Raw genomic sequence first — 14,945 nt, 5'->3', positions numbered from 1 at the left:
GGGGTCCTTTTATGCTTCCCTAATGGGAGGCAGTAAACAAACAGCCACCGCAAAACACCCCAAAGGGGCTGAGTAGGTGATGCCCTGATTCACAGGTGCATTGTGGGTTTGCAATGTTAGTGCCAAGTTCTTGCATCGGCGTAGGGCTGGAATTGGGGCAGTCCATGCAAGAAAAACTATCTCCCACCGCCTACTCTATTTTACCTAAAGGGCTAGAGACAGAGGACTAGAATTATGCCCAAAATCATGTTATATCAACTCTAATTCATATGGAAACGTTCTACAGTGCTTATTCTGGGTTTCCTCCATTAGGGCCAATAGAGGGAGCCACAGTGCTGTAATGCTAAAGGTCATACGTGTTAATGTTGTAACATATCAGCTGTCATGGTCACAGCCACTTCAGTGGGCAGACATTTGAAAGTTGACACTATCGTAGAGCTATCTGTGAGGGTTTCCAAACTCTTTCTAGGAAAATCTGTTTGTAGGGCAGCAAAAAATAATATCACAATCCAAACGGCAACCCCCATCCTCCTCTGAAAAAAATAGAAAAACATAGAGGTCCTTACTAGACGGTAGATATTAAAATTCTGATAGACATTTAAAAAATGCATATTTCATCCTCCCTAAGGGATACCACTGATCTGATGAGAGCAGAAAGGTGAACATATTGTGCTACTGGCAACTTTGACATTTATTACACCTGTTAAATGTTTGAGATGAGTGACATTTCTATGGAATGAGGGGAGGAAGGCTCTTATGAAGGCAGATTTGACCTGTGGGTCACATATCTACATATTTACGTTTTCTGGTTGTGTAGTGGCTCTGCTGAATCAATTCAGAGTTGAACATTAACTGAGCAATGAGGGGGCTGACAGTAGAGTACTGGGCACTACAGGATCCAGCTAGGGGAACACTCACCGTGCCTGTCTGACTCTCTATCTGTCTATATCCTAATCCTGTTTGCCTATATCACCTATCCCCTGACCAAACATCGGCTGGGTAAGTTTTCTCCATCTCGATTCACTTGGAAGGGATAGTATCTGATGTTGGGGAGTCAGTAGGTTTTTTGACACAGTGCATGAAACCATATAATTCTAGTATAGTAAGTGCTCTTTATTTAAAGCTATTTGGAACATGATTTAGATGTATGGCTGTCGCCATTAGTTTACTAGTGATATAACAATAGCACAAACTGTTTAAAGTCAATTTGAATCTTTAAAAAAATACTAAAGAGCCCTTTGTACACTCAAATCACCAATCAAGACATCACTACTACCACTATTTCTACTACGTCTATGAATGCTAATGATTCTAAGCAGAGTCACATACATATGTATATATATATATAAACACGAATACTACCATTGCATCCATAGAGAACCCATTGCAGTCGTGAGGCCAGTGTTTGCTGTTTGTGGACTTTAGCAGTGAAACAGAAACCTTTGGCCCTCTGACAAACAGTTGATCCCAGAGCAAAACACCACACATCTCTGAAGTGTAGAACCAGGCCTAAAGCAATGCCACACTGACCACTAGCCAAGCAATCATGCTTTTGATTGGCTCTCATTTCCTCTCAACCTATCAGTGTTCGCTGGTGTTGCCATGTCCAGCAGCAATATGTACTCTTTTATTTGTTCTGTAAAAGTGAGGGGTTCAGTAATTCTTATGCATTGATAATCACTGTTATTGAATCTTAATTATTTAAGTTATTGGTTGTGTTCTAGAGTATCAAAACCATAATGTATCATGGGCAAATTGTGACTGACTGACTGATCTACAAATAATAACAAGTAGTTATTTATGATGCAAGGTTTTTTGTCGGCAGTCGCTTGTACTGTCGAAGGCAATGACGAACAAGCCCATAGTGACAGGGTAGGAACCATAGTTTCGGTCCATGTTTCCCAGGGGACTCTAATTGGTGTTAAACATGTGAAATGTATAAAAGCAGAGATACTGTACAGTATATGATGACGAGACGGTCTTGTCTCCGCCCTAACAATGGGCGTGTTTGTCCCAAAGGTTGGAAGGCATATGGTCTGCATATCGCTGTATTCCCAAGTACACAGATTTTAACGGGAGTGGACCATCTCGCTTCGCCTCTTCCTCTCTGATAAAAGCACCCCATAGTCCTTTTCAGGGGTGTATTTATTACAGAAACCCTTTACCGTTTAAAAACCAAACAAAAGCAAACAGGGCAAACGGAACAAAACGGGGAGGGACCTACCTATATTTGTCCAATAGAAAATCCTGTTTTTGTTGCAAAACATTTTCCCTTTAGAGTAAATCGTTTCTGTTGCAAAATGTTTTGCAACAGACTAAACGCTTTGCATCAGAATCCATTGGGAGAATTCCAATTGGATTGCTCGCCTCCTCTCCTCCAGCTGGCGAGAGGAAACAAATGCGTTTTTATTAAATGAGACGCCCCATTTCTACTCTTTCGCATCACCATGCAAATTATATTTACAGGGGTGGAATCCTAAAATAAATGTGTAAAGTGATCAAAACGAATTTAGCTTTGAAAGATAAAAGGATAAGTAGCATATTGTTTTCTAAAAGTGTGCAGGCTTTACTCCTTTGAGAAGAAAACATCTGATTCAAAGGAGCGTGGTGCATTTTAAAACACTTCCATGCTACCTGCTGTGAGGATATTCCTGTAAATCCTCTGTCGAAGTAGGTGATCGAAGAGGGGAGCAGACACTTGTTTTTGCCTACTAAAGAATTAAAAAAGGACAGACTTTTGCCCAATTGACAATCTCCCAGAGTGTGTGCACAGGCTGTGCAGCGTCATTGCTGTCTAGCTTTATTTCTATGAGGAACCATTTTGTGAACATGCTCATGCTGTCTGTGAAGAAATATTTGGGGTGTGGTCCATTGTTCTGAAAAGTTGTTTCCAGTTGATTTGTGTTGGGAGAGGCTTTGCTCACTTCTGGGTCCAAGCACTGTTGCTAGCGCCCTCCCTTACGGAAAGTATTGGTTGTCACTGTTTTTTGGTCACTGTGTGTAGCCTAACTAGGTCAATTTAGTCCTGTGAAATCCCTGTTGCACTTTAGAAGGAACTGAGATCTAACAAGCCTTTTGTGTTCATGTCAAAATATTTTGTATGTGTATCTATTTCTATACAAACAAACCTTAGTCATTTAATAAACCTTTTACATCTGCCTCAGACTATTTCCCTTAAATGGTCCTAGATAGAACCTGTATCTTTGAATATATGTTATATTATTGTACAGGTTTCTTTGTTCTGTATTGCAGGCTAGCTGTTGGGATATGAAGCTGCATCTGCCTGTACTCTTGCTGCTCTGCCTCTGTTGGCTGGGACTGACTGTAAGAGGGCCAACCATAACCTCACCCCAAAACAAATCAACCTTCCTTAAATTAGAAAAGTATTGACTACAAGACTTTTAAAGCACCCTAACCTAGTTTCTCAGTCTAACCCCTAGTCTCTCTCTCTCTCTCTCTCTCTCTCTCTCTCTCTCTCTCTCTCTCTCTCTCTCTCTCTCTCTCTTTCTCTCTCTCTCTCTCTCTCTCTCTCTCTCAGGATGAGACTGGTACGGTAGCTACTGAGTACCACTCTTGCGGGGAGCAGGTGCTCAGCCAGGAGGCCCGGTGGTCAGTAGGGGGTGCTGTAGAGAGACTGGGCAGGCAGCTACTGGACAGCCTGCAGACAGGGTCAGAGCAGCCCAACGTCATCATATCACCCCTCAGCGTGGCCCTTGCACTAGCACAGCTCACACTGGGTGAGGCACGTGTGTGTGTGAGAGAGAGAGAGAGACATGTATAATGTCAAGAGTGAATATGTATCTGTGAGATTGTAAGTGTATGTCTGTGTCTGCTTATGACTGTTATTAACTTTTGTCTCAAATAATTAATGTAATCAAAACATGGTCATTGCCTCCTTGTGATGCCCCTATCAGGAGCTCGTAACGAGACACAGAAGTTGCTGCTAAGTTCTCTACACGCCCACACTGTGCCCTGCTACCATGAATCCCTGGGCAGCCTGCTCCAACACCTCACCAACACCTCCCTACAGGTGGCTACACGCATGTACCTGCGCCCAGGTGAGTGTGTGTGTGTGTGTGTGTGTGTGTGTTTATGTGTATATTTCAGTGTTGCAGCTCTGTGCCAGAAAATGGCAGTCTACTGACATAATTATCAAGCACATCCATTCAGCTGCCTTTGGTAATGCAGTAAAGGTCTGACAATGTTTTGGATTCTTTTGGTGTATATTTATGTGTTCATATAGTTGTTTCTCTCTTTCTCTCTCAGAGTTTGAGGTGTACCAGTCCTTTGTTGCAGAATCCATGCGTAGCTACAAATCAGAGCCTGTCCCCTTGATCTCAGTGGAAGATGTCAACCAATGGGTGGAAGACACCACCAAAGGTCACATGACCAATTTCCTGACCAGTATTCCGCATGATGTGGTGCTCATGCTGATCAATGCTGTGCATTTCAAAGGTAAGCCCTTTCACTCCTTGTTTAAAATAACGTCTTTGACAAAGTGTCTACTTTTTACAATTGTGTGGCTTGTTCTCCTGTTGTCACTGGTAGGTGAGTGGGAGGCTCGCTTCGACCCTCAGCTCACACAGAAGGATGTCTTCTACCTGGACAATAAGAACTTTGTCCATGTAGACATGATGCGGTCAGCCAAGTATCCACTGAGCCTGTTAGAAGATGGGGAGCTTGGGGCTCAGGTGAGCTGGGCTAGCTGTATGTGTTCTGTCGTCTGCTTCTGTCTCCATCCTCCCTTTCTATCTTTTCACACACCAGTTTCTACTCGAGGCTTGTTTTGAAAAGTCCTTGCTGTTGAAACGTAGACAGTAAAACGTATTGTTTTCTCCACCACTCTCTCACCTCCATTCTCTTTCTCTCAATCTCTCTACAGTGCAGTTGGTGCAGTCTCCCTCTCTAAAATGTTTCTCTCCACACCCCTTCTGTGTTTGCAGGTTGCACGTTTTCCATTTAAGGGAAACACCAGCTTTCTGGTAGTGATGCCGTTGCCAGGAAGAGGAAACGTGTCATCGCTGGTGGCCAAGCTGAATATCTCTGACCTGTACAGACGTCTACCTCAGGAGAGGACCATGCAGGTCCAACTGCCCAAGTTCACCCTGCAGTACCGCCAAGAGCTACAGGAGGCGCTGACCAGCATGGGTGAGAACAGAAGTAGTGTCAGAAATGACCAAGGGCAACAGCACTAGGTCTGGTTCTCTTGGCCAATTCTGAGAAGGTGCTTTTCGAGACAGACAACTCTTCCAACAAATCACTTGTTTTGGTAGGTGGGGTTTAAAAATAATCCCCTCAGAAATATGACGGACACACACAATGTGGATGCAGATAGCTAGGGTAATTTTAGCCACAGCCATCAGGGGTTTTAAGCTTGTAATGCTAACGTCATGGCGCTTGCAAACTACTCACTTGTGAAAAACACTAATTGAAAATATCCTCCTCCAGCTCCATCTCGCTAGCTACACTCTTTCCTCTCTGCCAAACTGACGTTGGTCCTAGTACAGACTTGTATGCTGGAACATTGGTACGTTCTGGGAGGCAACCCATCTGTCTAGAAACTAGCACAGAAAGTTAAATAGTTTTGGCCAGGAGTTTTTCCTCTGTCAGGTCACGTGGTCTGGAAAAACTTGAGTCGTAGTTTAAGCCCTAGTCGTAGTTTAAGCCCTAGTCATAGTTTAAGTGAGATATAAACGGACAGGCAGGGCCAGCCCTAGCCTTTTGGGGGCCCTAAGCATTAGCTATCTAGTGTCTGCTTGCTGGCTGAACCAGTCTGAAACCATTCCAGATGAAACGAAAGGCAGGGATGCTACCGTATGGCCAAACAAGCTTGGACTAGGCTGCTCGCTGGAACAAGTTCGCTCAGGTGGTCGAGCATGGTTTGCCATAGTAGCCAGTAGCTAACGAGAGCAGAATGATTTTCCGAATTAGGCACTAGTGTTAGGTGGATGGGCAAAATCTAGATTTTTAGAGATGAGTTCCACGCCATCTACAAGAGAGATCGGTTGAGGGACGTACATCACGTAGGAGTGAAGCCTTCTGATGTGAGACAATGGGGCCCCCCTCCCTCGCGGGCAAAACATTATAGTGGTCCCCTTCTTGACGGTGAAGAGAACATTTTTAGGTTTAAAGTACAATTTCAGCAATTCCACACATCTGTATTTTGTCCTGGGGTGGAGAGAAAATGTTACAATTTTGTAACAAATTTCATGCAATTTTACTCGTTTTGCCATGTGGCTGAGAGACATTTGTGCAGTTTAAAGCAAATTTCCTGTAATTCTACACATTTTTATTTATTCCATGTTAATATGATATCTGATTGAGAGTGACTAACAAAATCAATGGGGTCCCCCTGGAGTTCGGGGCCCTGGGCATGTGCCCTGTCGGTATACAGCAATGATTACTACAAGTTTAGATAGCTGACTAATTTACCAACCTAAAAATGATTAGCTGACATGTCTAATTGAGTGACTGTCAGTGACTGACCTATCAAGCAAAAAACTGCTGAGGCACAACTAAATTTAGAAATAGCATGTTGTGTATTCTACTATTCTGTCAATCAAAATCTCTCTCGTGTCTCTCTCTCTCAGGTCTGGGCTCTTTGTTCTCTAGTCCTAATCTGTCCGGTGTCTCAGCGGTTCCTCTGCAGGTGTCCAGCATGCGTCACGCCTGCGGGGTGGAGTTGAGTGAGGAGGGGGCCGAAGCATCTGCAGCCACCTCCATCACCATCATGCGCTCTGTTCCCATCTTTTCTGTAAACTACCCCTTCCTGTTCGCCCTGGTAGACCACGCCTCCCTCGCTCCAATCTTCCTGGGCACCGTCACTAACCCAGCCCCTGATGCCAGCCCCATGCAGATCGACAGTCCCCTCGGCGATGATCCCAATGGCAACAGGACCCAAAGTGACAGTTCTCATAGCAACAGCAATGTACAGAACGATGGTCCCCATAGTAACAACAACGTACAGAGCGACAGTCCCCATAGCAGTAACAACGTACAGAGTGACCAGCCACAAAGTGAGAGAATGCAGTGTGGCGTCCCTGTCGGGGGGGAGGAGCAACAACAGCCCCTGAATGAAGTAGAGGGAAACCCCAACGCCCAAGTGGAGGGGCAAGGATCCAGTTCCTGTGCCAATCCCTCTCATACAGTTCCTTCCTAAACCAACACTGATGCCCAGCTTGCCCTAACCCATCTCTCACTGTTCTGTCCTGAGCAACACTGATGCCCAGCTTGCCCCAACCCATCTCTCAATGTTCTGTCCTGTCCTGAGCAACACTGATGCCCAGCTTTCCCCAAACCATCTCTCACTGTTCTGTCCTGAGCAACACTGCCTGACCAGCTGGTCCCATATGGAGCCCAGCCCTCACATAGCAAAACCCTATCCCAATCTATTGGCTCAGTTCCCAGTCCAGAATCAACAACAGCCCCTACCCCTAGACACCTGACAACTTCTCACAGTCCCTCCCCTCCCCAGTGAATGCCCCTGATTACAACCCAATGATTTAGGAGAGACCATGGACCTGTCCCATACTACACTGTGTGTGCAGATTAACACTCAAATGTGTTTTTTTACACTTGGCTGTGCACTGTCTGTCTTACAGTATTTGTGTTTTGTTTTGATGTCTTACTTTTTGATGATTCCCACCTCTGGTATTGATTAAAGAAATGAAGTCTCAATGTTTTAGTGAATGGTGGATGTGATCATGTGAATGAGCAGGACTGGATTTTTTATATAACAACAGGGGAGTCTATTTCATTTTCAATGGATTTAGATTTAGGCTTATACCTCACAACCTATAATTTAACTATTTTCTCCAGCACGTTCATGCAATTAAAAACAGACTTATTTAAGATTTGTTATAACATTTCAGGTCAAATGCTTGCGCGTCAAATTTAACATACCACCGTTAATTTGGGGCAGTGAGGGAGGACCTGTTGCCTTGCGCTCAAAACAGCCGTCCAGATTCTTGCCCAACCCAACAGGCTACGTCAGAGAAGGGCGGGTAAAAGTTGGCTTCACGGCTGTGTGCATCGTCCTGGTACATTCAGCACTCCACTGGAGACACGACTGCTAGAGACATACGTACGGGCGACGTGGACCATAACCGCTTGGAAAGGTCAGTACTTTTATGCATCATATGCAGAGTTGGGGAGTAATGTATTACAAAAAAACTAACTGTAATCCGTTTCGTTACCAGCAGTAACATTGTAATCAGATTTACAGATACTTTTGAAAATCTATATGAAAACTTCTGGGATTACTTTTAAATTTATAAAGGATGTTTGTGCTAAAAAAATATCAGACACCTTTCTCTTTTCTCAATGACATTCAAATCAGCATTGAAAAAAGGCACAAGTTTAAGTTTGCTATGCCTGAGCCAGTCTGACCACAGATCAGCACCCCCTGACAAATTACTACTCCCTGTCGTAGCGACTGATATAGCCATCTGTAACGCAGGCAAAAACACATATTCAGCACTGTAGATTACTTTCTAAAATGTAATCCGTTACAGTTAATAGTTACCTGTCAAATTGTAATCAGTAATGTAATTTTAGGATTACCCAAACTCTGTAATGTAATTTGATTACTTTCAGATTACTTTCCCCTTAACAGGTGCAGGCTAGCATTTTTTCATCATGAATCTTGTTCTGGGGGCAGCTCTACAGAGTGATCATTAGCTGGCACAGCCACAAAGTCATTCAAACTAATCCTAATCTTAACCCTAACATTAACCACACTGATAACCCCTAATGCCTAACCCTAACCTTAAATTAAGACCAAAAAGCTATTTTCTTTCACACATTTTTACAATACAGACAATTTTGACTCTGCAGCTGGCCCATCTAGCGGAAATCGCTCAGTTCTGCCTCAAGGACAAGACTCATCCCAATAAACATCAACCTTCTTAAGAAGACAATAATTCATATTATCAATTGAACATATATTGCAGGATAAATCAATATTAAAGTTTACATAGATGGCCATCATTGGATGTTCCATTTTAATTTATGGGTTGGTTATGTAGGCTTCTTCTAACCCATTTCTTTCTACAACAGATAATAATACAGTTAGGCTGTCTTTACATTATTACCCAACATCTGTCACATTTACTGTCATTACAATTCATTTAATACCCCTTGATCTTCAATAATAGGACATGGAAATATAGATTAGCCGAACTGTTTTACCTGAGCATAACCCAAAAACTAAGGACTTGTTAGCGTGCTCTGTTGTTTCTGATTTTGTTGCCATAGAGGACAGATTGGGGCTCATTGCTTTGAGTTGAAAAATAAATGCTGCTCTCAGAATGGCATGCTTTGAGTACTACTGAAAAACGCTTGTGTCCCATATGCTGCATTTGATAGAGGCCTGTTGTTCATATTTTTGTTGGTGACATCTTTATAATTTTCAACTGTTTAAGTCTATCAGAAGTGTGTGAGTTGTGTTCGTAAGGCCTATGTGGTCTTCTTAAGTGAAACTTGTTTTGACAGTATGTAGCACAATACCAAGGGTGAGTTTCGAAGGAACTCCCTCAAACTTTTATTCCATAGGCTGGGATCCACACTATGTGTTGCAAGAGTGTTTTATACTGGCTGTCCACTGGGGCATATTCATTATGCCTATTCTGTTGCAAAATGTTTCTTAAACGGAAGCAAGTGGAACGAACCGTGGAGGGACCTACCTGAATTTGTCTTATAGAAACTCTCGTTTTGCTCTGTATGCTTCTGTTTGGTTCTTAAACGGTAAACGGTTTCCTTAATGAATACACCCCTGGCCGCAAAAACATTGATTGACAGGCAACTTAAACTTCTTCAATTCAACCATTATTTGGTTAAAATACACATATACATTTGTGAACAGCCATCCACATTCACATCATCCACAATCCGAAAATAGTTAAATGAGAGAGCAGCAGGCGTTATGCAGCCTACATATCAATAATCAGTGATATCCGTTTCCCGTAGACTACACCACTGCTGTCATCCTTACCTCCACGCGTTTATTCAAGTTGGATAATCTTTGGATGCCGACGTCAGTCGCTTCATTGGAAGACACCTTGGACTGTAGCCTACAAAAACTTATTCCTGCTCTTTTCCTGCGATCCATCAAACGCATTTGGTGTGTCCTCATTGTGGTCTCTGATTGTGGTCAGACTCTCTGATTGTGGCTTTTTTTTATGCTGATTTAAATGTCATTAAGAAAATAGAAAGGTGTCATGTTTTTTTCATAAACATCCTTTCTGAATTTAAAAGTAATCCTAGAAGTAATCATCTGTATTTGTTTAAGTATCTGGAATCTGATTACAATATTCTTGCTGGTTAAGTATCTGATTACATGAGTTTTTTTGTAACCCGTTACGGATTAGCCTACATGTAATCCGTTACTCACCAACCCTTTAAATGGGATAATTTGATCAGGATTGACATTTTAATACTTTAATACTCTGTAGAACAGAGTTACATAGTGTGACTATACATTTTTTTTCCCTTTCTTTCCGAGCACTTTATTGACTGGTTCATCTGCCGGCCTTTGGGCTACCTCAGGATGTGCAAGCAACTCTAAAACACTATATATTTTCAGAAATGTTGGTATATGAGCTTTTATTGGTGCATTCTTTTCACTATCTAATCATCGCATGGGTTTGTTCAATAACAGACATGTATTTGTTTAAAATATCACTTAATGGTTTCATTTCAAAGAGACAAATAATCATGTTTTTTTTTGCAATATGCTACATATCTGACGCACTCTCAGAGAAATAAGTAATAGGCTACTGCTAGGTTTTAAACTGTAAAATGTAAGAAAATAACTACATCTGTTTATAAATAAATGTACAGGTTATACATTATTTGCATCAATATTGATTAAAAAAATATATATAATAATTAAATACAGTAATACTGTATATAAAACATTTACATTTGACATTTTAATCATTTAGCAGATGCTCTTATCCAGAGCGACTTTCAGGAAAGTGCGTTCATCTTAAGTTAGCTAGGTGAGACAACGACATGTCACAGTCGAATCAACAGGGTACGTACATTAGATTCCAGCTAATACAGCATTTTGCAAAAAATATCTAAAATCTATTAATAAAAAAAACAAGATAACGACAATATTTTACACACACATGAAGGTACCCATAAGCAATAATTTCTGATGAAAAAACACAAATGTGAAGAAGTGGTCGATATAGCGTTTTGGAAATACTCTTAATTTGTGGGTTAAAAATGTGTGTAGATCAAGAGGACTGTGTGACCTACAGCCAATATCTACTGTACCATTTTCCATTTTATTTTGGCTTAAATTCATCATGCTTGTGATTGTGAATGGTAGAGGACGGCCTCTGCAGAGAGAAGGAAGATCTCTCAGTGTGGGTTTGACTGGCTGCTTTGGGTTGGAACTCAGAGACCAAGTGTCTGGTTTAACCATCAGGCCTGCAGAGAGAGAGAGGAGAGGGGGAGGTGAAGATGAAAGGAATTGAGAGGAGAAGTGTGTGGTCTGAGGTCAGTTATGGATGTTTTTTTCATCCGGGAAACCAGGAGAACCTTAATGACAACCAGATGTGCAGGGAACAAGAGCGTATGTGTGTGTGTGGGTAAAATAGAAAGAACGTGAGAGAGAGGGAGAAAGAAAGAGGGAAAGAAACCTCTGATCTCCACCTCCTGTGAACCTTCAGCTTCTCCCTGCTCTGTCTGCTCACCTCTCTGTATGACTCTATTCACTCCACTAAGCTCATTACCAATACTAGCTGTGCTAGTGTGGCTAGCTAGTAAACAGGTGTGAACTTCACAGCAGCCTGCTTGTATTGTGTGTTAGCTACACTATGTGTGTGAGTGGAGAGCCAGAAGTTTAGGATATATTATATAGTCTTTACTCAGTAAGAGGATGTAATGGAGCTCAGTCTGAACACACAATGGTCCACACATCTCCAACTAGTAGAGCAAGAAGAGAAGAGGGAGAAGAGAGATGCTGACAGAGAGAGAGAGCGATAGAGAGACAGACAGAGAGACCTTATTGAGAACTCATTGCTCCACACCCTGCTGAGCAGGTGAGATGGAGGGACTTACTCTAAGTTAAAACCACATTTTCCCACGAGCCCTGGCCTGCAGGGAATCACCCTCACAAACTGAAAGTCTGACTCACACTCTATGGGCCAGTTTCCCAGACACAGATTAAGCCTAGTTCTGGATGTATGTTTGTATAATAATGTGTGTATAATTGATTGTGTGTTTGTGTTGCAGGATGATGTGGACGACCCTATTGCTGTGGCTGGGGGCCCTCCTCTCCCTCTCTTATGCTCAGTTGGTGAGACCACTCCACATCTCTGTTTTCATACTCCTTTCTTTTTCTCATACTTTCATGCCTCTTCATATGCGCTTCATCCCTTTGGCTTTCTTATGCAGAGAGATGACATGTAGAATCTCTCTCCTCATCCTCTAGTAGTTTATCTCTCTATTTTTCTCATTCTTCATGAACTAGCCATGCCATTAACCCTCCTCTCTTTCTTCCTGTGTCTTTGGATCAACCAATCCTGTGCAGTCGGAGACAGAGGGGACGGGAGGGGAAGAGGAAGCTGTGGAGCTCTTTACCACGCCCAGAGCCAAGATGGCTGCCGCCACCTCTGACTTCGGCTACAACCTTTTCCGGGCCCTGGCGGGTCGCGACCCCAAGGCCAACGTATTCCTGGCCCCCATCAGCATCTCTGCAGTGCTCACTCAGCTCTCCATGGGTTAGTTAGCCTCAGCACTGTTATACTCTATCATTGTTTGGTATTTATCTGGTATTTACCCCCCCCCCCCCCCTCTCACTCAGGAGCGTCTCCGGATCGTTCAGAGAGGTGGTTGTACAGAGCTCTAAGGTATCACACCCTGCAGGACCCTCAGCTCCACGACACTCTCAGGGACCTACTGGCCTCACTCAGAGCACCTGGCAAAGGCATCAGCATCGCTGCACGCATCTACCTGGCCCGCAGTGAGTGTGTGTATAAGCATACATGCGTCTCTGTGATACTTTGAACAGTCTGTGTGTATTTTGATTGTGTGTATGTTTGTTGACCTGTGTGTGTATGTGTGTGTATTTGTGTGTGTGTGTGTAACTCTCTAGGACTGCGTCTGAAACCGGAATATTTTGAAGTGGTGGAAAAGCAGTATGGGGTGCGGCCCAAGGCTCTGATGGGCGGGGCTAAAGATGTGAATGAGATCAATGATTGGGTCAAACAGCAGACGGGTGGCAAGGTCGACCGCTTCATGTCCAAGCCCTTGGGACGGAACTCTGGTGTGGTTCCTCTCGGTGCTGCCTACTTCAAAGGTAAGGACAGTGTCTGCGGTTCAATTCTCTACCTTTATCCCCAAAGTGTGCATTCGTTTATGGGGTGTAGTTTGTAAAATGCTGTGTTTGTGTGTAGGGAAGTGGATAACTCGGTTCAGTCAGAGTGGATTGATGGAGGACTTCCAGCTTGATGGAGAGGTTCCCGCCCGCATTCCCATGATGCAACAGGACAATTACCCAGTGAAGATGGGAGTTGACCCAGACCTGGGCTGCACAGTGAGTACACATGCAGAAATTGAACTTTTTTCAATGGTTATTACTTTCTTAAACAGCCAGTTATGAAGGTTTGCCTCAGGGAAAACATCTATTGAGCCCCTCCTTCCCTCTCCCTTTCTCTCCAGATTGCTCAGATCCAGATGCAGGATGATGTCAGCATGTTTGTGTTCCTTCCTGATGATGTCACTCAGAACATGACCCTGGTGGAAGAGAGCCTGACGGCTGAGTTTGTTCAGGACCTCTCCATGACCCTTCACCCCGTGCATGCGGCCCTTACACTACCTGTCCTAAAATTCAGCTACTCCACTGACCTCTTGCCACTGCTCCCTGACCTAGGTGAGTGCTTGTACCTCTCTCCCTCTCTCTTCATCTTGCTCTCCTCTGTCTTCACGTCTCTCACATCCTCTCTCTCCATCTCTCCAGGTCTTGCCGAATTTCTGGCAGACACAGACCTGACTAAGATCACGGCTCAGACGGTGAAGCTTGGCAGCCTCAATCATAAGGTTGTTATGGAGATGGCACCAGAGGGCACCCAGTATGCCAGCTCCAGCCAAGTTCACACGCCCCTGTCGTACCGCGTGGACCGCCCCTTCCTGTTCCTGGTGAGGGATGAGGCCTCGGGGGCACTGCTCTTCATCGGCAGGGTGGTGAACCCACGCAAACTGAGGATTTAAGCGCGCACACACACGTTTGTTTTACTATTATTGTGGGGACCAAACAGTTGATTACCATTAAAAATCCTGTGGATCAGATAATACAGTTGGTTAATCCTGTAGGAATACCATGTATACTATTTAGGCCAATAGTCTAAACACTCACTGATATTCCTTGAATTCTCAAGTTGTTTTCAGGAAAAGGAATTTGAAAAATAAAGCAAACTGGAATATGGGGAAAAATGCACCAAATTATTTTTTAACCTTCAACATAGAAATGCTACCAAAAATAATTGTAATTTCTTACAATGTTGAAACCAAATAGCCAAATCATGTTAATCTTACTGACATGCTTCTAAGAGGCACAGGTAATACTTTATGCTTTAACCAAAGAAAATACTCTTCACATTATTGTGTATTGCGATGCAAGAAATAAACATTTAAGTTTTAAGTCTGTCTGACTGTCTGTGTCTGTCTGACTTCGGTGAGGGAGATGGATAACTTTATCCAGTTGACATAGTGTAGCTGTTTTCAGTAAAGGGTTGGGTTGATTTGGCAAGAAATTGGACTCTTGGCTATTCTTTCTTTAGCTATTGTGCTGGGAAATTAAATTACAGTACTGACACATACTTTTCTCATTCTTCTATGCACTTCAGTCTCTTTCAAATTAAACATAGCTGAGCAGTGTGTGCCTGTGTTTAGTTTGTTTGTGTCGAGTCAAGACTGTAGTTTGAAACTATTTT

General features: G+C 43.1%; 2 protein-coding genes across 4 annotated transcripts; both read left to right on the top strand.

The window, feature by feature from the left end:
* Positions 1-396: 396 nt before the first annotated feature.
* LOC110533697 (alpha-2-antiplasmin) lies at positions 397-7,677 on the top strand. Of its 2 annotated transcripts, none has more exons than XM_021618157.3 (8): positions 397-999; positions 3,253-3,324; positions 3,539-3,737; positions 3,915-4,058; positions 4,267-4,455; positions 4,549-4,691; positions 4,944-5,148; positions 6,591-7,677. In XM_021618157.3, exons 2-8 carry the CDS (start codon positions 3,268-3,270, stop codon positions 7,157-7,159), a joined length of 1,506 nt encoding a protein of 501 aa, XP_021473832.1. In that variant the 5' UTR covers positions 397-999; positions 3,253-3,267; the 3' UTR covers positions 7,160-7,677. The 2 variants fall into 2 exon arrangements, with proteins under 2 accessions (XP_021473832.1, XP_021473833.1); XM_021618158.3 differs by having other exon boundaries at positions 844-999; positions 3,231-3,324.
* A 364-nt stretch (positions 7,678-8,041) lies between these two features.
* Positions 8,042-14,653, top strand: serpinf1 (serpin peptidase inhibitor, clade F (alpha-2 antiplasmin, pigment epithelium derived factor), member 1). Of its 2 annotated transcripts, none has more exons than XM_036990101.2 (8): positions 8,042-8,117; positions 12,247-12,310; positions 12,545-12,734; positions 12,818-12,976; positions 13,109-13,312; positions 13,410-13,549; positions 13,675-13,885; positions 13,973-14,653. In XM_036990101.2, exons 2-8 carry the CDS (start codon positions 12,248-12,250, stop codon positions 14,221-14,223), a joined length of 1,218 nt encoding a protein of 405 aa, XP_036845996.2. In that variant the 5' UTR covers positions 8,042-8,117; position 12,247; the 3' UTR covers positions 14,224-14,653. The 2 variants fall into 2 exon arrangements, with proteins under 2 accessions (XP_036845996.2, XP_090042539.1); XM_090186413.1 differs by having other exon boundaries at positions 10,944-12,310.
* Positions 14,654-14,945: the final 292 nt, after the last annotated feature.

The sequence above is a fragment of the Oncorhynchus mykiss genome, chromosome 10 (genome assembly GCF_057628025.1).
Source record: "Oncorhynchus mykiss isolate SJ-2025 chromosome 10, ASM5762802v1, whole genome shotgun sequence".
Classification (NCBI taxonomy): Eukaryota; Metazoa; Chordata; class Actinopteri; order Salmoniformes; family Salmonidae; genus Oncorhynchus; species Oncorhynchus mykiss.
Note: the sequence above shows the minus strand (reverse complement) of the source record. Positions and strands in the feature narration are given on the sequence as shown.

Excerpts from the sequence above, each read along its gene's own strand:
- LOC110533697 (XM_021618157.3), top strand. The coding sequence starts at position 3,268 with ATGAAGCTGCATCTGCCTGTACTCTTGCTGCTCTGCCTCTGTTGGCTG. Across the intron at positions 4,692-4,943 it reads ATGGGGAGCTTGGGGCTCAG|GTTGCACGTTTTCCATTTAA; the intron begins GTGAGCTGGGCT and ends CTGTGTTTGCAG. Across the intron at positions 5,149-6,590 it reads GGAGGCGCTGACCAGCATGG|GTCTGGGCTCTTTGTTCTCT; the intron begins GTGAGAACAGAA and ends TCTCTCTCTCAG.
- serpinf1 (XM_036990101.2), top strand. The coding sequence starts at position 12,248 with ATGATGTGGACGACCCTATTGCTGTGGCTGGGGGCCCTCCTCTCCCTC. Across the intron at positions 13,550-13,674 it reads ACCCAGACCTGGGCTGCACA|ATTGCTCAGATCCAGATGCA; the intron begins GTGAGTACACAT and ends CTTTCTCTCCAG. Across the intron at positions 13,886-13,972 it reads GCCACTGCTCCCTGACCTAG|GTCTTGCCGAATTTCTGGCA; the intron begins GTGAGTGCTTGT and ends CCATCTCTCCAG.